This window comes from Prionailurus bengalensis, chromosome B1, assembly GCF_016509475.1.
Source record: "Prionailurus bengalensis isolate Pbe53 chromosome B1, Fcat_Pben_1.1_paternal_pri, whole genome shotgun sequence".
Lineage (NCBI taxonomy): Eukaryota > Metazoa > Chordata > Mammalia > Carnivora > Felidae > Prionailurus > Prionailurus bengalensis.
The window spans coordinates 171,768,740-171,796,433 of record NC_057344.1 but is presented as its reverse complement, the minus strand read 5'-3'; the positions used below and the strand labels follow the sequence as shown (position 1 = coordinate 171,796,433).

General features: G+C 43.6%; 1 protein-coding gene across 1 annotated transcript; it reads left to right on the top strand.

Moving 5' to 3' along the window:
* The first annotated feature begins 557 nt into the window (after positions 1-557).
* Positions 558-14,680, top strand: UCHL1 (ubiquitin C-terminal hydrolase L1). The gene is made up of 9 exons (XM_043572779.1): positions 558-679; positions 797-808; positions 1,284-1,412; positions 4,397-4,547; positions 6,620-6,705; positions 6,784-6,831; positions 7,708-7,774; positions 8,926-8,984; positions 14,244-14,680. The coding sequence occupies exons 1-9, from the start codon at positions 647-649 to the stop codon at positions 14,328-14,330; spliced, it is 672 nt and encodes a 223-aa protein (XP_043428714.1). The 5' UTR covers positions 558-646; the 3' UTR covers positions 14,331-14,680.
* The last annotated feature ends 13,014 nt before the right edge of the window (positions 14,681-27,694 follow it).

The window sequence follows — 27,694 nt, the reverse complement described above, 5'->3', positions numbered from 1 at the left end:
TACAGCTTCTCGGCGACCCACCAATTCTTCCCCGGGAGTCACATTACATCAGCATTACTAATACAATATCGTTTACATTCCAGACTGTTTTATTCTAGGCAATCAATTAAAAACGAAGCTCGGTACTGGCTTGATTTAACATGGAGGATGAATTGTCTAAGGTCAAATGCAAACTGCTGCAAGATGTGGGAGACCTATATTTATATTCATACTAAATATATACCTGTTGAATTTGGGCTTTTTCTCAACGCTTCAGAAACCCTGAGCTCTCGGGTAACTGGGATGGTAAGAAGGATAGGTTTCCAGAAACTTCGCAAAAAAAAAAAGACTCCATCTAAAGCACTGCTCCATACGCTCAAGGAAAACCCACCAACAAAAACCATCTCCACAACCACCAGATTATCTCACCAGCAAGTGAGACTGCAAGGTTTGGGGGCCCGGCTGTACCACTCTGCGCGGCGCACGGGGGGGTTCGTACCCATTTGGTAGCGACTGACCGTTTCCCCGTCTCTTGGTTTTGCCCCTGCTCCCCCTGCGCAGGCACCTAAAGTGCGTCAGGCCGGCGCTTTATAGCGGCAGCCTGGGCGGCTCCGCTTGCTGTTTTTTCTCTTCTTCTGGGCAGTGGCTCCTCCTGCGGTTCGCGAAGATGCAGCTCAAACCGATGGAGATTAACCCCGAGGTGAGCGTCAGGTGCATCGTTGCCCCGGGAGCTCAGGGCTGAGGGTCCGCCCTGGCCAGGTAGCTGCATCGATGACTGGCCTTGTTTTTGTATTTTTTCTTTGCGTTTGCCTTTCAGATGCTGAACAAAGTGAGTGGCGTCTCGCGCCGCCTCTGTCCCCATCCCCCGGAGGCGCCCGCCGGCCCCGGCTGTCTCGCAGGGACCCAGCGGCATCCTGCGCGCTCCACAGGCGGCCGGGCTGGGGCGCAGTCCGGGCGCCCTCCCTCCGCCCCTGCATCGGGGTCGGACGGTGACTCTGCGGAACCGTCAGCGGTAGGAGGGAGGAGGGGGCTGCGCCCAGATGTGAGCGCTGGCCCGGCCCCCGAGGGCGTGGCGCGGGCCGCGCCGACTCGTGTGCCCGGGCTTCGCGGGAGCCACGTGTGGGCCGCGCTTTGTGCTGTGTCATTGCGCCCGCGGGGGTGAGGGGTGGGGGGCGGGGCGGGCCGCTACTCCTCCCCGGCTCGGGTCGGGGCGCGGAGGCTGCCGGGGGGCGACCCCGGAGCCCGGCGGGTGCCCGCGACTCCAGGGTCTCCGCTTGCCTGGCCGCCCTGTTTCCTCTCTGCAGGTGCTGTCCCGGCTGGGGGTCGCCGGCCAGTGGCGCTTCGCGGACGTGCTGGGGCTGGAGGAGGAGGCTCTGGGCTCGGTGCCCGCTCCCGCCTGCGCGCTGCTGCTGCTGTTTCCCCTCACGGCCCAGGTAGGGCGTGGGGCCCGGGGTGCTCGGGCCTTGGACCGTGTGCGCTGCTCCCAAACCCGAGTGAGGCGTTGAGGACAGTGTAGACACCCGGCTTCCCTCCTCCCGGCCTGCGCGTCCACACCTGAAAAACTGCCCTCTTTCTGCGGGGGATGGGGTGAGAAGCCCTCTGTGTCATGCTATCTACTCACTGGCTGTTAACAATTTATTGGCTCCTCGCTCGTCCATCCAGCACTGCCTGGAATTTCAAAGAGAAACAGCATCTCTGTTCTATTATCTCAGTTATCCAGAGAAAGCACTCATCCTACTCTACTCATAAGTAAGCTTGAACCTGCGCTTTTCATAGCCTTCCACTCCAAAGAATGGCTGGTTGTTTCCCTTTAAGGGCTGTGGCCTGTCAGTTTATTGTTTGGTTCTCAGACTCCCACCTTACAGTAAAACAGGGGGGCGGGCTTGCCTGCCTAGACCACAGGGAAACAAAATAGGTTGTTTAATGCTCCATCCCCACTCTTGGGTCTCCACTGGACTCCTGTTTCTTCCCATCCCTCCACTCCCTACAACATGCACACTTGGTTTTTAACCTCCCCAATGTGCTTTTAAAAAAGACCTTACTCATTTGCGTGTGGTTCCTGTGTGGGGACCTCCTTCCACCTCTCTTATCCTCTTTCCTCTCTGACCTTGTAGCTAAATGAAATAGGTGGGCATTAGAGCAGTCTTGGAAACACCTTTTCATTTCCCTTTAGATGGTCTTCCTCCTACAAGTGTGCATGGATGTATGTACCTCAAAGACTGAGCATCAGATATAAAAAGGTAGCTGGGATAATTGTTGTCTTGCGATGTATGAAATCCCACTAATTGGCATGGCATTGTCTATCTCCTATTGCTGTCACTTGACCCCTGACTGGGGAGTGATGAAATCTGCATTAACAAAACTTGGGATATTAGCATTTGGGGCATCATTCCAAACACAGTAAGCGGCACTGAAGCACCATGCTAAGGCTGGGTATTCTAGAAGCATCCTCGGCATAAATTATTAAGCTCTGTGGGAAGTTCCAGGCGTTCCTCCTAGTAAATGGGCTTTGTGTTGTGAGTTAAAAACGCTTATTAAAGCTATTAGGTTAATCCCACTGACATGTTTTTTATTGTTAGGTAAAACGGAGCCGCTAAATAATTGCAAGGCAAATTAGCTTCCCTGTTGACCGAATCAGACACCATCTCCTCTCTCCTTTGAGCTTCTCTCGAGCTCTCTTATTAGAGGAACCATGATGACTCGGAGATTTTGAGCAGCACTCACAGGCAAGGCCTCTGGGAGGCAGTGGTGCTTCGTGTTTGTCTTTCAAAAGCCCACTGCTTGCTTTTTGCTGATCAAGCTGCTCTTGGTAGAGAACCGGTCTGGTTTGAACAAGCGCGATACTTCATACAACTTCACCTCCAGCTGGGCAGTCAGATTTATTGAGCCACCTGTTCTGTGACACGAAACACCGACTAGGCTAAACACTGAGACAAATTCAAAGAAAAGCTGAAGTTTATATGTTGATTTCCAAACAAGCTGATGTTAATTTAGAAAGGATCCACTTTTGTCTAAGAGGTTATGAAATCCTAACTGGATCACCTCTGAAACATTAAATTTTAAGTGGTAATGAAAAATTTGCAGAAGTATTTCCATGCAAGAGCTCAAACAACTAAAGAATGGTGCTATCCGATTAAAAAAAAAAGTTAACCTAGAAAAATGAAAACCCTTAAGTCCATGATTAACACATTTCAAAGATGCGGTAGATCTTTGATGCTAGAACTTCCTGTTGGTTGGAGCTTGAATTGGTCTGGTGGAACAAGCCCTCTTATTCTTATGGTGTCACAGACAAGGCTTAAACTTCAGTTATGTGTACAGTAATGAGAGGCAACTGGAATTGGAAATCTTCTGGTATCGTGTCTAAATTACACTGGTTATGGGAAATTAGTGTTTCTATAACATTGGCACCTTGCTTTTAACTGAGAAGTCCTACCTTTAAGGTCTAAAATTCATTAGCAAAAGGTCCAGACAAGCCCACTAAATTACTGTACAAAGAGCAAATGGATTCTTGGAGGGACACTATCTCTACTCTTATTCATTTATTGATTTCTTAGGACTGCCCCCCCCCCCATTGTTAATCTGTCCTCAAACTGTAGTTTGCAAATGTGACACAAACAAGTGTCCTATCTTGCTCTTGTAGGATGAGACGATTTTGTAAAATCACAGCCCAGAACCCTAGACCAGTTGTCTTTCCTTCCAAAAGAATGAGGGAATAGTTAATTTTTTTTAATTGCTCCTTTCAGCAGTTAAGTCTTGCTTTGTGTTTGTTTTTGAATTATTTTTTTTTTTTCAACGTTTATTTATTTTTGGGACAGAGAGAGACAGAGCATGAACAGGGGAGGGGCAGAGAGAGAGGGAGACACAGAATCGGAAACAGGCTCCAAGCTCCGGGCCATCAGCCCAGAGCCCGATGCGGGGCTCGAACTCACGGACCGCGAGATCGTGACCTGGCTGAAGTCGGACGCTTAACCGACTGCACCACCCAGGCGCCCCTTGTTTTTGAATTATTATACTTGCACACAATAGAGGTCGAACTTCAAAGAATACTAAGATAGTTGGTGGTGGTGTTTAAGGAAGAAAATAATGAACTTGTGTGTTTTTCTTCAGGACACCATCCATTTCAAGCTAAAAGGTTGTAGTGGTGTCTAGACAGATCCTTGGGCAACATCCAAGGCCATTACTGCACTGCAGCATGAGGGTGGAGTCTCCGAGCCTCTCAGAACCCCACGGGCTGGCTGACGTGGGTGTGGGAGGCAGACAGGCCATTCTCTGGTCACTGGCCAGCACCTAGGACCAAGGCTCCTGGTCCCACATCCCACTTGTGTTCCCATTTAGGTGGTAGAACTCGCTGTGCTGCCATCTGTTAGTTCTTTGCATTTTCATTTTGAGATACAAAAATGTTTTTTTATGTTCACAGCATGAGAACTTCAGGAAAAAACAGATTGAAGAACTGAAGGGACAAGAAGTCAGTCCCAAGGTGTACTTCATGAAGCAGACCATCGGGAACTCCTGTGGTACCATCGGACTGATACATGCAGTGGCCAATAACCAGGACAAACTGGAGTTTGGTAAGTGGGTGTGGAGGGTAGTCCTCCTCTAGTTGACCTCTAGTTCACAATAACTTGTCATTCCAAAACCCCCAGGGGTCTACTCTGCAAAGTCTTTGCCTTCAATTTTTTTTGAAACCTACTTCTCCAGATATAATCAGTAGGCGAATTAACATTGATTCTCTTTTGAGGGAAGGAAACTCATTTTCCAAGAAGCATGGTCTAGCTTCTTCCACCTGGAGGGGAAGAGGGAGTGATACGCAGTTTTGTAGTGCCTCTCTGCCTCTGCTCTTCCATTTGCAGACAGCCAGTCGTCATGATTCCCCTGTGCCCCTGTGCAGGTCTCAACAATTCGGAAGAATTAGAGATGATGTTCAGCCATAAAATAGTAACACCAAGGACCTGTCTTTAATGGTTCTGGGTCTCCTAAGCAACAGGAGAACCAAAAGCCTAGAATAGCTGGACAAAGGTGTTGTGAACATTCCTTCAGGGAAGCATAGCAGCAGCTCAAAACCTTGAAAAATCCAGCTGTGAACAAAGTCATGTCGGGGGGTGTTAGCTCCCCTCCAGTGAATGCTGTGGAGGATATAGAAGAAAGCAGTCTCTGCCCTGACGTTTGTCCGAAGCACAATTAATAGCACTAAGCTATGTTAAGATACACGGTGTACCGTATGATATAGGCCAAGGGTCAATAACCTTTCTTAAAAGGTAAGAATAGGTCTTTTAGGTTTTGAGGGCCATTTGGTCTCTGTAGTTCAAAAGCAGACATAGACCAGATGTAAGCCAATGGGTGTGGCTGTTTTCAATAATACAAAAATAGGTACAGTAGTTGGCCAGCTCGTGATCTAGACAATGGATGGGAATGGCTAAGAATTGCATAATTTCAGCTAATAAAGTCCACGGTGTGGCCTGTAGCAGGTCAAATACTTTTTTAAACAAGGTAAGTGTGGCCAAGACGACTGCTAGTGTACTTTTGAAATTAAAACAACAACAACAAAACTCGTTTGGCTATAATAATCCAAATCTTCTAGAACCTACTTTTTTGAATGTTGACTTGCCATATTAAAGAGTATTGTAGCTTGATCCTTTATTTCTTCTGCAGTAAGTCTCCCTTTAGAGTACTGTGTTCGGAGGTCAGAGGGATACTGTAACGCTTTGTAACCATGGTCATGATAGAGCCAAAGATGTAATCTGAGTCCTAGCCCTCCCCATAAAGTTAAGAGGATTCCTATCACTTCCAGATTTTAAACCGTCTTCACTTAACGAGTATGTTTTCGCTTAGAGCTGAAAGTTCGAATGCAGTCTTTTGAAAAATAACTCGCTCTTACTCTAGCTATGTATTCAGTGTCTCCTAGACTTACCCATATTGAGCAATGACAAAACGCTTATTCCACACCGTCAGCCGGTCACTTGTCTCTGGGCCAGGCTATAAGGCTCTTTCCATTTCTTAAGATCCTTAAGTCAGGGCGCCTGGGTGGCTCGGTTGAGCATCCGACTCTTGATTTTGGCTCAGGTCTTGACCTCAGGGTTTGAGTTCAAGCTCTTACTTAAAAAATTGTTTAAAAAAGATCCTTAGGTTAATGTCCACCTGGATAACCATACTACGGAGATTGCATTTTCTACCCTGAAGTAAAACATCTTGGTTTGAGAATTAACTAGACTAGAATGTAGTTGCACCATGTAGGATTGTGTACTGTCAGGTGCTGTAGGTAACAGTAACACACAGTAACACACAAGACCCATAGTTCCTGCCTTTATGGGATGACAAATCTCACAAATACATGTCACAAATGCACAACCACTGTAAAGAAGACGGTAAGGGATTGGAGAGGTGAGTGTGAGGTGGGAGGGAAAAGAGGTTGAGAGAGCAGGGAGGAGATGCAAGAGGGCTTGGCACACCGGGGGAATGGAGAGTTCTGTGACTTGAATGTGGTAGAAGGGGGGTGGTTGCAAGAGCGGCTGAGGTGGAAAGGAAGGCTCTTCCACCTCCGAGACCACAGTAAAGACTTAAGTCACTGAGCATGGCTGGCTGCACCCATTTGCGTTATTTTATTTATACTAATAGACTTTTCTCCCCCCCCCCCCCCCCAAAGAGGATGGGTCAGTCCTGAAACAGTTTCTTTCTGAAACGGAGAAGCTGTCCCCTGAAGACAGAGCAAAATGCTTTGAGAAGAATGAGGTAGGAAGATGGCTTCTAGAGCATCAGTTTTCAATTCCTACAGAGGTTTTTGTGCTAATTATTCTCTCTTTCCTGCAGGCCATTCAGGCAGCCCATGATGCCGTGGCCCAGGAAGGCCAATGTCGGGTAAATACGTGCAGATACAAATCAGAGCCAGGCTGCCCAGGTGCTGTCTGTGTTTCCCCTGATACGAACAAGAACCTCTTACCTGAACACAGCAAATGTTTCCAGCCACGGCCAGCTAGGCCCATTAACACCAGAAAATTCTACCAGAATAATACTTTGACTACACCTGTTCATAAAATGGCTCCCCACAAATCTAATTGGCAATAAAATAGTCTTGAATAAATTCAAACTGATGGTTTTTTGTTTAGATCCAAATGATTCTACAAGAGTAACACCCCTCCTGGAAATTGAGCATTTCACATACTTCTCTCACAGACTCTTGGCCAAGTGTAAGATTACCAGCTAGGATTGATGGTTTCTAGAAGGCTTAAATATACCATTAATCTGAATAGAATCCTCCTGTCAACTGTTAATTAGATTTACGTTGGTTACCAGTGCCTTTATGACTATAGTTGACCCTGCCACTTTCTAGTCTTGACCTTGGGTGAGATGCGTATCCTCCCTAAGCCTGAATTTCTTTCTTAGTGAAAAGCAGAGTTCTGATAGGTACGCTATATCTACCATAATAGATGAAGGTATTAAAAGAGTCTTCTAATATTGTCTATTATATAGGAAATACATGTTAGCTATACTGATTTAAAATGGTACATAAGCGAATCAGTTCAAGCGCATACTTAGTGACAATTTATTTTTTAACAAATTAAGCTCTGCTTTTAAAATCCTTGCAGAATATGTGTATTACATCAACATGTTACACATTTTGAACTTACATGATATTAGGTCAATTATATCTCAGTAAAGCTGAAGAAAAAAAAATTTTAATGCAATGTATATTACAATAAAAACTCATTTTCAAAATATTTCTTGATTCTTCAGGTAGATGACAAAGTGAATTTTCATTTTATTCTGTTTAACAATGTGGATGGCCACCTCTATGAACTTGGTAAGTTTGTCCATTTTGGGAACCCAGTATGGTTTCATGCATTCTTTTATTTTTAAAAATTTTTTTTAATGTTTGTTTATTTTTGAGAGACAGAGACAGAGCACGAGTTGGAGAGGAGGGGCAGAGAGAGAGGGAGACACAGAATCCGAAACAGCCAGGCTCTGAGCTGTCAGCACAGACCCTGATGCAGGGCTCGAACCCATGACTATGAGATCATGACCTGAGTGGAAGTCAAACGTTTAACTGACTGAGCCACCCAGGCGCCCCATAGTTTCATGCATTCTTTCAGATGAGATTCCTCTTAACAGTATTGGTGTGTGACTTTGTGGCACTTAATGTATGTTTGTGGAGTGTATCTTCAGGAAGTCAGGACAGCAAGGTATTCTCATGGGGGCACTTAATCCTTTATCATACCCAGACCCTTCCCTTGACCAGTCAGTCAGTGACCTGCAGAAGGAATGACTTTGGTCACACACCAGTAAGGAGATCAGTGCCAGTTCAGGGCATTCATGTCAGACTTCCTCTTCCCTCCTTCCACTACAGCATTACTAGCTTAGGAGTGCTAGCAGCAACCTGACAAGGAATACTTTTGGAAAAAGATAAATGCACGTGATCTTGCTTGTATAGAAAGAATTTGGATGTGTTGGGGGATAATTTCCCTTAGCTTGTATACGGCAATAAGAAAGCTTATCCATCTTGTAAAAGTCCTCCCTTCTGTATTAACGGAGGAAGACTGGTAGCCATGTTGCCTCAAGTCAGGAACTACCTTTGAGCAAATAAATGCAAAGCTAACGTGGGGTCAGTTGGCAGTCATTGAGGGGCAGTGAAATCCAAAGCATTCCTTCTTGTCTCTGCTCCTCCCTGTACTTCGGAGGCTGCATCTGGCTTTTGTTTTGGGTCCTGCCCGGCAGATGGGGCACAAGCCTTTCTGTTAGGATGGTTACGTTTCGCTTGTGTGGACCTGTTGCTTGTGGATTAGAATTGCCTGGGATGGGCATCTAGGAGCATTTGAACCTTATTTGCTTCTGACCAGCCTTCCTTTGTGGAGTGGCAGTGGTATTTGGGAGATCTAAAACTTCCCTTTAGGCTGGGTGAACACAGTAGCCAGCAAATGTGCAGAGAAATTGACACGCCTGGCTTCTTCATTGTAGATGGACGAATGCCTTTTCCGGTGAACCATGGCACCAGCTCAGAGGACTCATTGCTGCAGGTAATCTTCGGAACCCGCCTCCGACTGGGTCCACGTTTCTTTAGCCATATTATCTACAGTGCTAATACCTTGTCAGTGCGGCCAGCACCAATCACCTGGGTTAATAGCAGTCTTTAGGGTTTAAGGATTATTCCTGTCTACCTTATCTTATAAGATACGGTTTTAAACAGGATCCTTCAGAACAGCCCCCACTAATCTGTCTCGTGTGCTGACTTTAGCCTATGGTTAGAATTAGTCTGAAAGCTGTTGCTTAACTTCCTCTCGGGATTAAGGTGACCATTGTTCTCTTGTCAAATTACATCATAGCTAATGACTCAAAGAACAGCAGCCTGAGCCTTTCCTAAACCCTCTCAAACTGATGGATTTGGGTCAGTCTTATAGGTAGTGCACTATGGATTCTGGTTAGGCCGTCAACTTCAGTTTTTTCTTCTCCTTTGGTCCACTGTTACAGCACAAGAGAAGCAGATTCAAAATCTCGATACGAACTTAAGATGCAGGATCACTATCCTACTCTAAGTGACTATAGAAACCTCTTAATTCTGGACAATAGGCTACTGTAGGCCCCTTCACCCTAAAAACAAGTTTCTAGAATCAATTTACTGTTATAAAGGAAAGCTGTTTCATCGTGATACAATAAAAAGTGCAGTTAAGGTAAAAGTACTTCATTTGTACTAATAACTAATCTTTTTTGAGTGCTTGCTATGTGCAGATGAAGGGCTGGTAAACTTCCTGTAAAGAGCCAGGTAGAAAATGTTTTCGGCTTCGTGTGGCATTTGGCTCCGTTACAAGTACAGAAATACTTCAGGGATATTGTGGGCTCTGTTCCAGACCATTGCAATAAAGGGAATATTGCAATGAAGCGAGTCCAATGAAATTCTGAGTTTCCCAGTGTATGTAAAAGTTATGTTATAGTATAAGTATACTGTGGTTTATTAAGTGTACAATAACGTTATGTCTCAAACAGTGCACCTACTTTAATTAAAAATACTTTATTTCTTGGAGTGCCTGGGTGGCTCAGTGGGTTAAGCGTCCGACCTCGGCTCAGGTCATGATCTCGCAGTTTGAGTTCAAGCCCCTTATCGGGCTCTGTGCTGACAGCTCAGAGCCTGGATTCTGCTTCAGCTTCTGTGTCTCCCTCTCTGCCCCTCCCCTACTCACACTCTGTCTGTCTGTCTCTCTCTCTCTCTCTCTCAAAAATAAACAAACATTAAAAAAATAAAAAGAAAATACTTTATTTCTAAAAAATGCCTACCATCATCTGAGCTTTCTGTGAGTGGTAGATAATGTTTTTGCTAACGGAGGTCTTGCCTCGTTCTTGATGGCTGCTGACTGATCAGGATGCCGGTTGCTGAAGGTTGGGGTAGCTGAGGTGATTTCTTAAAATAACACGGCAAGGAAGTTGGCCACATCCACTGACACTTCTTTTTACAAACAATTCTTTTTACAAACAATTTCTCTGTAGCCTGCGATGCTTTTGATAGAACTGTACCCACAGTGGAGCCTGTTTTAAAATTGGGAGTCCGTCTTCTCAAACCCTGCCGCTGCTTTGCTGCCTTGGTCTGTGTGATGTCCTAAGTCCTTTGGTTGTTTCAACAGTCTTCACAACATCTTCACCAGGAGTAGATCTCATCCTAAGAAATGTGCTCATCCGTCATCTGTTAAAGTTTGATCATGGGGTTGGAGCAACTCAGGCCCATCCTCAGGCTCCACTTCTCATTCTTGTTCTCTTGCTGTTTTCACTGCATCTGCAGTTACTTGCTCCACTGCGTCTTGACCCCCCTCAAAATCACCCACGAGGGTTGGAATCCACTTCCTTCAGACTCTTGTTCATGTTGATATTTGATCTCTTCCCAGGAATCAGGAATGTTCTTAATGACATCTAGAATGGTGAATCCTTTCCAGGAGGTTTTCAATTTATTACCCAGATCTATCAGAGGAATCCATATCTATGGCAGCTTATAAGCCTCACAAAATGTATTTCTTAAATAATGAGACTTATAAGTTGAAATGACTCCTTAATTTGTGGGGCCACAGGATGGATGTTTTGCTAGTGGGTATGAAAACCACATTAATGTCATTGCACATCTCCATCAGAGCTTTTGGGTGACCAGGTGCATTGTCAGTGAGCAGTCCCATTTTGAAAGAAATCTTTTTTTCTGAGCAGCAGGTCTAACGGTGGGCTTAAAATATTTAGTAAGCCATGTTGTGAACAGATGCACTGTCATCCAGGCTTTGTTCCATTTATAGAGCACAGAGTAGATACAGCATACTTGGTAAGGGCCCTCAGATTTTCAGAATGGTAAGTGAGCACTGGCTTTCGCTTCCAATCACCGGTTGCATTAGGCCCAAACAAGAGAACCTGTCCTTTGAAGCTCTGAAGCCAACTATGGACTTCTCCTCTCACTGTGAACGTCCGAACTGGTACCTTGTTCTGGTAGAAGGCTGTGTCCTCTGTGTCGGAAATCTGTTGCTCGGTGTAGCCACCTTCGTTGATCCTAGCTGACCTTCTGCATGTACTGCCTCAGCACGGGCTGCTTCACCGCGCACTTTGATGCTACAGAGGCGCCTTCTTCATTACACTAACTGAGTCAGTGTCTGCCAGCTTCAGACTTTCCTTCTGTAGCCTCCTCACCTCCCTCAGCCCCCGTAGAATTGAACAGAGTGAGGGTCTTTATTTTCGTTGGGCTTTGGCTTAAGGGAATGTTCTCGCTGGTTTGATCTTCTATCCAGACCCCACAGACTTCCTCCATACCAGGAATAAGGCTGTTCTGCTCTCTTCCCATCCGTGTGTTTGCTGGAGTAGCACTTTTAATTTCCTTCAAGAACCTTTCCTTTGCATTCACGGCAGGGCTGAGTATTTGGCACAATAGGTGTAGCTTTCAGTCTGTCTCAGCGATCGACGTGCTTTCCTCAGTAAGCCTAATCATTTCTAGCTTTTGATTTCAGGTGAGAGACGTGGGACTCTTCCTTCACTTGAACACTTACAGATGACTGTAGGGTTATTAACTGGCCTAATTTCAACATTGTCTCGGAATAGGAAGGCCTGAGGGGAGAGAGACACAGGGGGACAGCTGGCCACCGGAGCCGTGAGAACACACACGACATTTATACTAAGGTCTCTGGTCTCGTATGGGCGTGGTTTATAGCACCCTAAGACAATCCTAATAGTGACCGTCAGATCTCACTAAGCACAGGTCATCGTAACAAATACAAGAAAAAAGTTTGAAATGTTGCAGGAGTCACCACAATGGGGCACGGAAGCACAAAGCAAACGAGTGCTGTTGAAAAATGGCGCTGATAACTTGCTTGATGCAGGATTGCCATAGACTTTCACTATAAAAATGCAGTGTCTGAGACGTGCGGTAAGGAGAAGGGCAATAAAATGAGGGTGCTCGTATCCAGTTCTGTTACAGCTGTCCATTGAGGGACATGGTGTCCAAGTGAATGTGTGGCCATATTCTATTAAAACTTAATTCATAAAAACCGGCAGTTGGCTGCAGTTTGCCGACCCGTGTGCTAGATGCTCTTCTAAGTGACCTACAGCTTTTAGGGATGCTTTTAACGAGGCTCTGAGGCATTGTATTCACGTTTTACAGATGAGGAAAATGAAGTTAAGTGAGGCACGGGGTCGTCAGTGACTTGAATGACAAAACCATGGTTCAAATCTGGACAATCTTAGCCACTGTTCAATACTACCTTTCTGTGAAAAAGACCGGACTTTGGAACATCCTAAACCTCATGACCTGCAGGTGTTAGTGGGCCAGATTATGCCACAGTAGGTGGGGTCACTGCCTCAAGTTTGCTGTAACACACCTGAGATCAGTTAGAGACAAGTCTGGATTTACGAGGGGTATATGGGGACAGTACGGAATGAGACCTAGATATAGAAAAGCAGGATTGAAGGATATTTGCAGAGTCGAATTTACTTATGGGAGAGCATAAGAACAGAGGCGGAACTTCTGCTTATGACCCATTTGGGGGAAAGACTGGTCCTTCTAATAAGGTCTGAGGTAGTTACTGTCCTCTTGAACACTGCTGGTACGATAAGTGTGCCCCACAAAGGAAACTTAAAACTGTTACTTTGAGTAGAATTTATGAGGTGTGGGGAAGATAAAACTTTGTTTTAAAACAACAACTATTTAGAGTCTCATTTAAAATTAAATGGAATATAAACCAGCATCATAGTGAAAATTCTTATCCTCAGTAAGGCTGCTGGTATATGTGGTTACAGTTGTTTTAGATTGTCTAAACTGTAAATTACTGCTAATCTGTTAAGAAAGTAAATAAACTTGATCCAAGAATTCTGAACGTGAAAGGACTGAGGTCACTGCTCATTGTAGGGGATGGCTCTTCCCTTTATAGACACATCTTTAATGTTAATCATCATTGTGGGCCCTATAGGAAAGTCAATTTGGGGAAGGAACATCTGGAATATCAGTATATTAAAAATTCTGACAGTGAAATATGTAGATATCAATCTATAGAATCCACTCTAGTTTTTACAAGTGGTTCTAAAGCAGGAGCAAAACTCTGGGTGTGGTTGATGCCTTTTAAGGGCCAAACTCATGGAGTTGATTGGTTTTAGACCTTGGGAGCTGACTGTTGTATCCTCTTAAAGGTCATATTCAATATGGTTTGTGGAGCTGTCTTTCCACTGGACTTTTTACAGGCTAAACAGTGATTGATATTTACTATGCCAAGGCTGTTAAAGTCTAGAATTTGGTAAATAACTAACATTGGCATCAATTTTCTATTACCAATCTTTGTAATCTAGGCCTTAGAACTAGTCACACATGTCATTCCATCGTCAGTAAGAATTCATCATCTGCACCTGGAAAACCAGGCTGTTTTGTGAAATGTTCACTTGAAATGTGTGTCTCCTAGGAATTTGAGTTAGGGGAACTTTTCTCTTATGCCCCCTTATCCCTTATGGGAGAGAGGATCCATTTTTTTTTTTTTATCTTGTTTTGCTTTGAGGAGAAGAGCACTAATAGTGTTGTTTTCTTGTCAAAACCAGGCACAAGGCGGGAAAAGCACAGAGTATTTGGTGGAAGTAAAAAAAAAAGTCAGAGCTTCCGAAGTCAAGTCTGTGTGTTGTGGGTTCCTGTCTGCCCATCACCTGATTTTTGTCTTAAATCAGCCCTGGTTCTGAAGTTTAAGGGGAGGTTTGAAGTTGATCAGGGTGACCTGTTCCTTTCCTTTTGAAACTTCATTTCGAGCTGCTGCTGCTTTGGATATTAATGACCTTTCTCCTTGCAGGATGCCGCGAAGGTCTGCAGAGAATTCACTGAGCGTGAGCAAGGGGAGGTCCGCTTTTCTGCTGTGGCACTCTGCAAGGCAGCCTGATGCCCTAGGGGAGGGACACAGCTTCCCCCCACCCCTTCCCTTCAGCGTGAAACCTGTCCCCACAGTGCAGTCTAAAATGCTTCAGTACTTGTGGAACACAGCTGTTCTCCTTTGGTTCTGCAGATACGCTCTTACCCTCCACCACACCCAGGCACTAGCAGAGCTCAGCTGTTGATCGAGCAAAGTTTGATAGAAGCTTCAGATGGCGAAGCATTTTCCCCCAGTGTATGTATTGTACCTCAATAGCTAATGCTTTAAATGACTACTTTTGGTTTGTGTCTGTAAGTTCAGGCCTTGGATGTGGTTTAATTGTTTGTCCTTAAAAGAAATAAAACTTTTCTGCTGATTAAGGGATGAGCCTAAACTGGTTTTCATTTTCTCCTTTACCTTACCCTCCAGTATGTTTTCCTAGTGTTACACGTTTATGGCCTTCCATATAAGCAACTCCTACAGCCCATAGGAAAATGATGATGAAAATAGTATTGGTCCAGCGGGTCTCCAGACTTTTTCCTATATATTTATTTGTTTATTTTCAAGCTTTTATTTTTTTAAGCTTATCTTGAGAGAGAGAGAGCAGCATGGTCTGGGGAGAGGCAGAAAGAGGAGGAAAGAGAATTCCAAGCAGCCTCTGTGCCATCAGCACAGAGCCCAGTGCGGGGCTCTATCTCATGAACTGTGAGATCAAGACCTGAGCTGAAATCAAGAGTCGGACATTTAACTGAGCCACCCGGCTGCCCCTCAAGACTTTAATCTCTACGCCCAGTGTGGGGCTCAGATTTCACTCTGAGATCAAGACTTGCATGTTGTACAAACCGAACCAGCCAGGTGTCCCTTTCTGTATATCTCTATTACTGTATATACCTGTAGACTTAAAAGATTTTTAAACTTTATTTGTTTAGAACAATTTTAGGTTTATAGAAAACTGAGAGGCTATTGCAGAGTTGCCATATATTCCTCATCCATTTCTCCTATTAACCTTTTCTGTCAGTAGGAAACATTTGTTACAGCTAGTGAACCAACAATTGAAATTACTGTCAACTAATGTCCATAGTTTGTTTATTCAGATTCTTCCAGGTTTTGACCTAATGCCCTTTTTCTCTTCCAGGATCCCATCTAGGACACCATGTTACATTCAGTGGTCATGTCTCATTAAGCTCCTCTTGGCTTTGACAAGTTCTCAGACTTTGGTTTTGAGGACTTAACAGTTTTGAGGAGCACTGGACAAGTATTTTACATGATGCCCCTCTACTGAACTTTGTCCAATGTTTTTCTCACACTAGGGTTTTGTATTTTGGGGGAGAAAGACCACAGGGACCAAGTTGTCATTTTCATCACCTCATATAAAGGTTACATACACAGTATCAACAGGATTTATCACTTGATACTGACCTTGGCACCTGGCTGAGGTGGGATTTGTCAAGTTTTCTCAACTGTAAAGTTACTTCCCACCCTCCTCCCCTTCATACTATACTTTCTGGAAGGAAGTCTATGCACAGCCCACACTTTTGGAGTGGGGAGTTGAATTTTGTTCTCCCTGAGGATGAAGTATAAATTATCTGGGATCTTCTTCCAAGGGAGATTTATCTCTTCTCCCCTATTTATTCAATCATCAGTATGAACTCACAGATATTTTATACTCTGGGTCATAATCCCATAGTACGTTTTGTTCAAATTGTTCTAGCGTTGGCCATTGACCTACCTTATAAATGTAGGGGCTTTTTGTTAAGCAAGTCCTTGTTTTCCACAAATTGGGGTGTTTTTGAGCAAATGTCTGCCATTTGTTAAGGCTTACTATTTTATAGATAAGGATACGCAAAAATGTGATGTGTAAGCTTGCATTAAAGAGTAAATGACATTCTCAACAATCGATGCTTGGATATAATTGATTCTCACTAATTAAAGGAATTAAGGACAATGGGGAAGAAACTCAATGCTCTTAACTGTGATCTTCACAGAAAAGCTTTGTTGCCAGGAGTCCAGATAATTTGGGTCTCTGTTACCTTAAATTTTTCAGCTCTGATTGTTCTATGGTGGTAACACATCTGATTCCAACTTCCAAGTGAAAGATATTTGGGTTCTCAGGAGGAAGATGGTCACTACTATTGACATCCTTTTAGTGTAAAAAATAAAATACACAATGATTGAGAGAATTCTAATTGCCTTTTAAGGTTGAAGCCAGAGGGATGTGGTTTGAATTTTACCTTATTGTGTGACTTCTATACAATTACTTCAGAGAAGGACTTAAGGGAAAGGAAGCAAATCAAGGCTTCTTCCTACTTATGTGAGCTGGAAAAAAAAATCACTTGGCCTCTGAGATACAAATTATGTCACAAAATGTAACTATAAGCCTTTATACTTCGTGTACGAGAAACCTATTTATTAAAATGATTCCAAACTAACATGCCTTACCATGCCACACCATGAAAGGTTATGCAATAGCTAATATATGTGAGTGGTCCCACCCCTGGAGGTGCAGAGAAATTTCAGTTTTACAGGCACAGAGGTTAGGTTACATGCCCAAAGCCTCACAGCTATTCACTAGGGAAACTGGGCTTAGACTGTGGACTGACTACCCAAAGGTAGCTAGCATAGGTTGGGAGTCAGTAGAATAGGCATTAAGGTTTATCAAACCTGTCTTTGACCTCCACTTCTGCCTCTCAGTAACTTTGGGCAAAGGAATTACTCCCCCACCCCCGCCCCCAATCTTCATTGTTTAATATTACACTGGACACAAGAGTGAAGATGTTGGGAAAGTGCCTCTAGAAGGTTACATCCAGTAGCAACATCTTCCCCACTGCTCTCCCTGGGGCTCCAGCCATGTACAGCCCCAAGGGGTACCACTGACTTTGTATTCCATGCAAAGGCAGTATGCACCTGTTTCCCTATTAAGCCCTCTTAACTGACATCTTGGACTTGTCAAGGATCTGTGTCCAGTTGGCTTCTTCCTTTAAAATGCACTTGAAGATGACTAGTGCTTTCAACAGGCAAAGCCACCTGATGTTAAGCATCTCCCTTTTTAAACTAACACTCAAAATGTCCAACTGAGGACATCTTTAGGTTACACATCTATTGAGTATACGGTCTGTCTGAAAGACCCAAAAACATGGGAAAATATTCATGCATGAAATGAGTGAGATAGTTTTATAAACGTGGATACATATGTGCTTAGAGAAGACCATAACAGCTAAGTTTTTGGCTATATTCTGAATTAAATTTTGTCATCATAGGAGATTGGTATTATCCCCATTTTGCAAATAGAAAACTAAAGCGCCGCAAAGCTTAAGCAACCTGTTGAAGGTTATTTGGTAGTAAATATTACCGAGATTCAAACCAAAGCAGACTAGCTCTAAGAGCCCACAATATTGATTATTGCCAGGCATAGATAGACCCAACTTAAAATCAAGTTTAAGCTTCAGGGTCTTATACTTCAATCACCCCTTCCAACATCCTGGCTGTGCGACTTTGTGAAATTTGCAATTTCTCAACGTGGATCTGTCCCTGTCTCTAGATTATGGGTTATTTTAACTTTATGTTCTCTTTTTCCAAGCTTTATAAAATTGCTATATTATTCATGATAAAAAAGTGTGAGTTTTTTTTCCCTAGGACTTAGAAATCTGCAGTGAGCTCCTGCTGGTTACTCTCAAGTTTCTTTAATTTATGGTTAAAGTCAGAGGAACTTATTAACTTTGTCTTCTGTCTTCTACAGGCTCCATTATAAGGCTATTTTAGTTAATTAATTAGTTAAGTTTTAAATAGGCTCTATGCCCAACGTGGGGCTCGAACTCATGACGCCGAGATCAAGAGTTGCATGTTCTACCGAATGAGCCAGCCAGGCTCTCCCATTATGAGGCTATTTTAGAATTGTAAATAATCATCGTTATGCTCTCCTAAACCTTAAATTATTTGGAACATGTTCAATTTCCTACACAGCCTGTCATGCTAAATAATGGCTTGACATGCTAATTTGGCAGTTACTTTCTTTGTCCCTTGAATGATGGGATCTTAACTCGTTGGTATAATAGCATTAAGTTGTTCACCTGTTTGATTTTTTGACTTGGCATTAGCTGAGGAACAAGGTGTGGTTTGGCTTAACCATTCAGAGTATGCTACTGTGAATTGTCGATAGTCAGTCTTGTCTGGTGCAATCCTGTAGAATGGGAATGATAGGACCTGTCCCACAGGATTTATCTTAGTTTATCAAGCTAAGTTAAGCCACATGGAGCTTAGTACATAGAGAACATGCCTTGAGTAATTGTAGTAATGTAACATAAACTGTTAATACAGGGTTGAGGAGTGTGTGTGTATGTGAATCTTTATGAAAAAGGACAAAGAGAAGTCTCAGCAGAATAAACAGTATAGGTGATGTTTTCTCCTAATACAAAATCTCTGGATTTGGACAATTTAAATAATTTGATGATTGCCTTTCACTGCTTGTGTTTGCAATCAATATTCTTAAACCGATTCAAAATCAAATTTTATACTGATGTGTTTCCTAATTCTTAGGAATCAGACATTTTCCATAGTGTTAATCGTTCTCTAAAAAGCAGGCTTAAAAATAATCTTAACCTGGGGCGCCTGGGTGGCTCAGTCGTTAAGCTTCCGACTTTAGGTCATGATCTCGCGGTTTATGAGTTTGAGCCCGGCATTGGGCCCTGTGCTGACAGTTAGGAGCGGGCTTCAGATTCTGTGTCACCCTTTCTCTCTGCCCCTCTCCCGCTCATTCTCCCTCCCTCTCTCTCTCTCTCCCTCTCTCTCTGTGTCTGTCTCAGAAATAAGCATTTCAAAAAATCTTCACTTTAGTACGATACATTTACCACAGTGAATGAACCAATATTGATAAATTATTAACTAAAGTCATAGTTTATTCATATTTGTTTTCACCTAATGCCCTTTTTGTGTTCCAGAATCCCATCGAGGATACTGCAAATCATGTAGTTGTCATGTATCCCTTAGGCTCTTTTTGGCCGTGATTTTTTAAAAATAAAATCAATTACACGAAAGCAGGGGCTGCTTTGGCTTTGGCTCCTGGCAATGCCGCTTGTCAGTGGGACAGCATAGCTTTGTGCTTGAGAGCTGCAGCCTGTGCGGTCAGTTGCATTACCAGCCGGGTGCCTCCAAAGCTCGTCTGTAAAGTGGGTTCAGTACTTCCTCATAGGTTTGTTGTGAGAATCACATGAAAATACTTCTGAGGTTCTTGGGCATGTGCCTGGAATACAGTAGATACTATTGTTTTTATTTTTGTCATCAGCTATTTTCTTTCTATCCTTCTCTCTTTGTTTTCCAAGCTAAATCCTAAGGTAGTATGTGTCCTTTTCTGCTCATTGCCGAGCCAGACCTCATTTTCTGGGGTAAGACGCTATTTCCAAAACAATTCTTCCTAAAAGTTATCTTAAACGTGGTTCCTTGACCACTGGTGCCTGTTCTTTGCAGTGAGAGGGTACTTTTCGTTTTGCATCAAGACATGAACGGTACCAGTGTATTTACCCTCTTGTAGGGAAGGGATTTTTAAGGGACTCATGATTTAACTATCTTTTCTAAGGACAGAAGAGGTGTTTTGCAAATGGAGATTCATTGGTTTGTTTGCTTTGGTTGACATTAAGGTATCTCTAGGCATTAGAGAAAACGACCTTTAAAGGTTCAGTATTTGGATATTTACGGCCAAATTGAGAGGCTAAATAAATTCTCTATTCCACATCCAAGCCCGTCGAGTAAAAGACAAAATCTTTATTCGAAACTATACTTCTTGTTTCCAGTAGGTGGCAGCATAAGAAAACTTATGGCAATTTTGTAGCTAAGCAAGTGAACAAAATTGAGTCAGGAAGAAAAACCAATCGCTATTGGGGTCTTTGGCCCTTCTGAGCAAATGAAGTGTGATAGTGTTTGGGCTTCATTTTGGCCCAGTGTTTTGGACTGGACTAACCAGTCTTGATATAGATTGGCCAAAGCCAGCCTTCTGAATTGCTTGTTAGGTTATTCATAATTTACCCAGGTTCTATTTATTTTTTATGATAAAAATAAATAGAAATAAGCAGTAAGAAAGAAGTTCAAATCACAAGTTCACGAAATAAATACTTCGCCTGCCAATGCTGAGTTAGATATTATCCCAAGTACAATCGATGTGAGATAACCAATTCTATAATCAGTTCTGCCTGTAGTAAAACCTTGCTTCTAAATCCATCTTAATGTTAGAAAATACTGGAATTAATTGTATCGTATTAAATTGTTAGATCTTTAGGGAAGCATTGTCCTTAACACTTCAGTTAAAAAATGTCAATTTTATTTTCAAGTAGTTTCATACTCATTTCATACTTGTCTCATTTGACCCTCCCATTATAAGTACTGGGTCTGGTCCCAACGTTGACATTAGCTAGTTGGGTGACATTAACTAACTCCCTTTTTTGTTTGTTTGTTTTAGTTTCTTCCTTAAAAAAGAACAGAATTAGAAGTCCTTTGTATCTCTGCGAGTTGATATATCAGACGCTCCACTACTCATTCTCTTGGCCAGTCCCAGCTTCAGCAAGTCCACACTGTAAACCTTTGGCCCTTTCTTACAACCACTATGTGGTAATGCCTCCTTTGCTATCCTGAGACTTTCGAGTTGATATAACCTATCCACACATGTGATTTTAAAAAGTCAACTGAAAGAAAGAAAACATGGTGAAAGGTTCAGCGTTGGGAATACACTCAATGACTGTTGCAGCAAGGATAGTTGTAGGTGACGGACGGTAGGTACACTGTGGTGAGCAGAGTATAATGTATTGACTTCTGGAATCACTATGTTGCACACTTGAAACTAATGTAATGTGGTGTGTCAGCTAGACTGTAATAAAAAATGAAAAAAGAAAAGGAATACATGTTCAACAGGTAAACGCTTAGGTAATGCTATATTATTAGAAGACAGGAAGTAGGGTGAGGCCTGTATTTAACATAAAAACGCCGAGACAGGGACAGCCACGACTTCAGTCGGAGGCAGGAATGGCACGTTGACAGTTCAGATTCCACGAGCAGCCTTGGTATTGGTCATGTGAATTTTCCAAGATGGCGAATAATTTTGGGAAAGTCCCCAACAGAATAACCACATTATTTCTCTGGAAATAATTTATTCACGAAGTGCATTTATGGACGCGTGAGTGCAAAAACTGAGCAAAAAATAGAGAGAAGTTCAGAAAGCTACACAGCTTTTTCACCGACATGAATGCCTGGAGGGACATCCGAGACTGTGCAGTACCTTGTGCAATTCCTCATTGTGTGAGCTGTCATCCAGAAAGCTGGCCCTGGACACTAAGTGCCAGTGGAACCTACCTTCCATCACTACAATCCCAAAACAATTGCCCAGCAATTTCCAGAACATCCATTAGGGCTTGGTACCGCCGTACCCTGAAGATCACTTACCTAGACTGGAGAATCCTTCCTAAGTAATTTGCTGCGGGCAGAATTCTACAACGGCCCTCAAGACTCCCAGCCCCCAGTGTACAAAGACTTTCTCCCAGGTATTCAATCAAACGCTAATCTAGATGTTGCTCTGAAAGGATTTTGCAACTGTAATTAAGGTTCCAAATAAATTGGCATTAAGATAGATTATCCCTGTTGGGCCTGACCTAGTCCTTAAAAAGGATTTGGTTCCTCCTGGCAAAGGAGTGTGGTTAGCATTTAGGAGCCGAGAGTGAGTCCAAGCTGACAGTCAGCAAAGAAATGAAAATCTAAGTTCTACAACGGTAAGGAACTGAATGCGAGCAACAGCCAGGAGGAGCTTGGAAGCAGAGCTTTGCCTTAGAGCCTCCAAAAAGAAACACAGCACACCCAACATCTTAACTTGAGCTTTGCGAGATGACCAGTCCTGCCATACTGGACTTCTGACCTACAGAACTCTGTGCTAAGAAATGGGTGTTGATTTAAGCCTCTAAGCTTGTGGTCCTTTATTACACAGCAACAGAAATCTCACACGTAATTGAACAAGGCAAGGCAGCATGGTCACTGAGTCACTGGATTGCCCTGTTTGTCCACCATAAACCACCCATCCACAGTCCCCACCACTGACCCCATGGCTGCACTGGGAAGAAATCACACTGATTCTTTTCAGTTCCTTGCCCTCCCCCCATCTCTGAGTATAAGGGTGTGAACAATGTGCTGAAATGACAGGAACTGACAACCCTTCCTTATTCTACATCCTCCCTGGGGATGTTTAAGGTCACTCTGTTCCTTGGTCCAGCCCACAGCCTGAGTTTGCCTTACTAACACGTTCGTAACTCTGCTTATGGTTTTCATCACAAGGCACCAGGTTGGTGAAATATAAACAGGAAAAATGATGTGTAACCGTAATCACTTATTGAAATCTGACCTACGCATTTTACTCATTGCTATAGAAGTTCACATAAATCCAATCTGCATGAATATAATTAAAAAAAATAATGTTCTTAAAATGCACGGTACTGACCATTTACATTTCTTCTGCTATACTGTTTCTCAACATCTCAAACATTTCTCAAACTTTTAAAATTACAGCATGCATTTTATATTTTCTTCCTAATCTTTCCCTCTGATTACATTTCTTCTCCATCTTGTTAATAGCTTTTAAAGTGTGATCTACATACCATGAAATCCATCCATTGTAAGTATGCATTTCAATTATTTTAGTAAATAGAGTTGTAAGCCCATCCCCATAAATCCAGTTTTAGAACACTTCCATCAACCCTAAGAATTTCTCGTGTCTGTTTACAGTTAATCCCTGCTCCCACTCTCAGCCTGAGATAACCACTGATCTGATTTCTACCTCTATAAATTTGACTTTTCTAGATATTTCATATAAATGGAGTTCTACAAATGTAGTCTTTTGCACCTGGCTTCTTTCACTTAGCATAAGTTCATTCACATTGTAGCCTGTACTAATAATTCTATCTTTTAAATTGTGGAATAGTATCCCATTGTATGAAAATACCTCGTCTCACTTATCCATTTCTCAGTTGATGGACATCTGGGGTTTTCTTCCCATTTTGGGGATATTATGAAGAATGCTGCTTTGAATATTTATATACATGTGCTTGTATAGGTGGGTTTTCATTTATCTTGGGTAGATTCTTAGGAGTGGAGTTGCTGGGGCACATAATAAATTTAAGTTTATAAACTGCCCCCAAACAGAGAGTAACATTCCTTCTCAATAAGTACATACTATTCAAAAAGTGTGATAAGAAATCAATTTTGAAATATGTATAAAAAGTCTTATAAATATACACCATCTAATTAAATAAGTCCAATTCTTAGAAGTAATCAAAGATCTTTGTGAAGATTTCTGTATTAAGCTTTGTTCTTGACAATATTATAATAGCGAAAAAAGGGAAAAATACAATCGACCGCAGCACGGGGAATGGCTGGCTACATAACCACAAAATAGACAAAAACCTGGGCCCTTGGGCAGGGGAGAGGGGAAGGGTACAAGACAGACAGTAAACGATAAACATGTGAGTAAAGTATCTGGTACAACAGAAAGTGAAGAAAGCTATGGAAAAAAGAAAAAAATAAGACAGCAGAGCAAGACAAGAAGGCGGGGCAGGGGCATTGGCAGTGTTGATGGGGCAACCAGGATAGATCTCACTGAGAAAATGATGTGTTATCAAACAGATGATCTGGGGAAGAGGGTGCCAGGAAGCCAGTGGGGTAGGAGCGAGAGAGACCGTTGGTGGGGGCAGGTCATATGGGACCTGGAGGGCCATCGTAAGGGCTTTGGCTGTATTCTGTGTGACAGCATTGATGAGAAGCCATTGCAGAATTTTGACCAAAATGGTTTGATCTTAAAAAACAAGACAAAAAAAAAAATCCCTGTAACTGCTGGGTGGAAAATAGACTGTAGGGGGCGCCTGGTTGGCTTAGTCGGTTAGAGGGCAAGTCCAGCTTCTGCTCAGGTCATGATCTCGCTGTTAGTGAGTTGGAGTCCGGTGTCAGGCTCTTGTGCTCACAGCTCAGAGCCTGGAGCCTGCTTCGGATTCTGTGTCTCTCTCTCTCTGCCCCACCCCTACTCGTGTTCTCTCTCTCTCTCTGTCTCTCTCAAAGAATAAATAAGCATTTAAAAAATTTAAAAAAAAAAAAGAAAGAAAGAAAATAGACTGTAGGGAAATGAGAGAGGAGCAGAGAGAAAAAGTAGGAGGTTCATAACGACCAGATTTAAATGATGTTAAAACTGGTAACTTCACAGTACTGGACTTGTCCACCTTCTCTTTCAATATCTGCTTCTTTTTCCTTTTCTTCTTTCACACACACACACACACACACACACACATTCCAATATGCACACCATCACATGTGAGTGGTGATGCAGTTGGGGTTGTGGTGGGGATTCTCCCCTTCTGGTTCTTTCTCATCTCCAGCAAAACCATGTGTGAACATGGTGCTTGTTCTGGAGGCACAGAAATAGGAGAGCACAATATGTCCCAGAGAGAGAGGGAGAGAAAGAGACACAAACAGACCATGGCGGGGTGGGGGGTGGGGTGGGGGGTGGTGGAGACAAGCAAAAGCCACAACGATGCCAAGACCCAGCTGGTCATATGGTCTCTGGCACAGCCCCAGGGGTTTGGGAGGGGAGGAGCGAGATCCCTCACTCTGTGAGGATGGGGAACCAAGGGCGCAGGTGAAGCACCTCGGGTGGTTGGGGGCTGAGCTAAGCCTGGAGAAAAAGGAGGTTGTCAGGCAAACACGGCTGGCGGGAAAGTATGCCAGGCAGAGTGAAGTCCAAGGCACAGGGGAAAGCGTGCCTTTCTGGTTCAAAAACTGCAGACAACTGAGGGTGAGGTTGACATAAGGGAGGGTAAGGGTTCTGGGGCAGGGGGTGGGCAGATGAGAGGTGCTGGGAATACAGGCAGGGACCAGATTATGAGGGTTTGAGAGCCCCAGCTCAGGAATTTGGACGCTATCTTTCAGGCAGAGGGGAATTGTCGTGGGTGGGGTTTAAGCAGAGGAATGAGCTCAAATGATTTTCCGTGTAACTTCTGTGATTTTAACAGAAGTGGCAGCCCCTCCCCTTTACCATGGGGGGGGGGCGGGACTTGGAATCAAGATTATTTAATGGAGCTGGCACCATTGCCCGTTACAGCAAGCATTTACAGCTGGGTGGTTCCTCTAGTGATGCAAGCCAGGCTCGGCCGGGCAGGAAAGAGGTAAATCTCCTTCATGCAATAACAGCAGAGGCTATCTTGTTCCCGAACAGGCAGGGCTAGCAATCTTCTACCATTTGTCTGCCAGACCCCCCGCTAGAAAATGGCGAGGACAGGGCCTTATATGTACAGTGGCGTTCCCAGCCCCAGGGCTTGTGCCTGGAGCTTGGTGGACATTCAAGAAATGTGTGGGTTTTTTTTTTTTTTTAATTTAAAGCGGGTAGAAAGGGTCAAAGCCAGATTAATGGGAGAAACATCCTTTCCTCTAAATGAGAGTGCATCACATTGACTATGTCATTGTGATGTGCGCTCACTGCTCAGGTGCCCGTGGGAAATCATCTATACCTCTCTCTGGTGGGAAGACTGAATACAGTATCTGCATCCTCCCTGGTAGGACTTGAAGCGCCCCAAGCCCGAAGCCCAAGCTGAAACTGAGGCTAAGACCCTCAGAATCCTCAGCCTATAGTAGGTGCTCAGCAAATATTTCTTTGCTGACTGAGCAGAGGAGAGTCCTAATGAACATCTCGTTGAATCTAAAGCATTGCTCGGGTTTGCAAAGTGCAGGTAGAGACCAAGAGACTGGAACTCCTTTTCCTCAGTGGAGGGATTGAATTTTCTCACGGAGGTCACCAGGCTGAGGGATTTGAGATGTGGCTCAGGAAGTATAAAGCGGGTTTGGGAAAGGAGAGAGTATTCCTGGAGACCTGTCCTGGAGGAAGAGGCAGTACAAGGAGAGGTCAGAGTCAGAATTCCAACACTGTCCTCTCACATCAGACTGGCATTCTGGGTCCACTACCCTGGCTCTTCCTTGAAGGTCTTTGGATGCACAGAGCGAAAGCTGGTGTTGGTGTAACGGAGTCCATTCAGGAAGGTAGCCTGGGGAGAGGATGGGCCTCATTCTCTGCCACTGTCCTGAGGAGCGTCTGCAGAGAAGGGAATGGGAGGGACAGGTGACTGTCTTGTCACTGGTTTTCACACATGAGCCATGTGTGACAGTGGCCTCCTCAGGCTCGAGAGTCTCTAAAGCTGAATTCCCTGATGGCCCCCATGGATTCCCCAAGAGCGAATGTCAAGACCTCCTTGTAAAATGTGCTCTGTTAACTATTTTGAATGTGCAGCGAGAGGTAGTGTAAGTCGGTAAGAACTTCGGGTCCAGAAGACCTGGATTTGAATCTTGGTTCTGTTATTAACTATACACATTTCCTTGTGCAAGCAGCTTAAATGTCTCCCGATCATCATTAAGCCAGGGAGAGAATAGCTACCCAGTAGGGCTGTCATAAGGACTGAAGGAGAGAGAATGCTTGTAATGCACTTAAAAAAATCGGAATGAATATACTTTATTGTTTAAGCCTTTTTTATTCTAATAAACGACACATACAGCAAGACCTCATAGACAATCATTCAACTTTAAAACTGTTATTTTTTTAATGTTTGTTTATTTTTGAGAGAGAGAGAGAGAGAGAGAGAGAGAGTACAAGCAAGGGAGAGACAGAGAGAGAGGGAGACACAGAACCCAAAGCAGGCTCCAGGCTCTGAGCTGTCAGCCCAGAGCCCGATGTGAAGCTCGAACCCACAAACTGTGAGATCACGACCTGAGCTGAAGTCAGAGGCTTCGTCGACTGAGCCACCCAGGCGCCCGGATGATCATTCAACTTAATGAATTATTTTAAGGCAAACACACTTGGAGCCACCACCCAGATGAAGAAACCACTTTGCCTGCCGGTCGAATCCTCTGGGTGCCTGGTCTCAGTCACATCTCCCTGCCTCCCCACAAATGTAACCTTTGTCCTGACTTAAGATGGTCACTTTCTTGCTTGTCATCATTCAACAGTGCAAACCTACATGCTGTGATTTTCTCTTCTTAACAGAATCTGTCTCTTAAATCCCTTTTCATCTACAGAGCTTTTTTTCAACCTGCTTTTTAAAAAATACTTTATTTTTTAGGGGCACCCGGATGGCTCAGTTGGTTAATCGTCGACTTCAGCTCAGGTCATGATCTCGCAGTTCATGAGTTCGAGCCCCGCGTCAGATTCTGTGCTGACAGCTCCAAGCCTGGACCCTGCCTCAGATTCTGTCTCCCTCTCTTTCTTCCCCTCCCTCACTCATGTTCGGTCTCTCTCTCTCTCTCAAAAATAAGTAAATAAACATTAAAAAAAACATTTAAAAAATAAAAAGTACTTTATTTCTTAGAGGGGTTTTAGGTTCATAGTAAAATTGAGAGGG

What these genes read in the sequence shown, in the direction of transcription:
- UCHL1 (XM_043572779.1), top strand. Translation starts at nt 647, where the DNA reads ATGCAGCTCAAACCGATGGAGATTAACCCCGAG. An exon ending in CCAGGACAAACTGGAGTTTG is followed by an intron (nt 4,548 to 6,619) that starts GTAAGTGGGTGT and finishes CCCCCCCCAAAG; the next exon opens with AGGATGGGTCAGTCCTGAAA. An exon ending in CCCAGGAAGGCCAATGTCGG is followed by an intron (nt 6,832 to 7,707) that starts GTAAATACGTGC and finishes TTGATTCTTCAG; the next exon opens with GTAGATGACAAAGTGAATTT.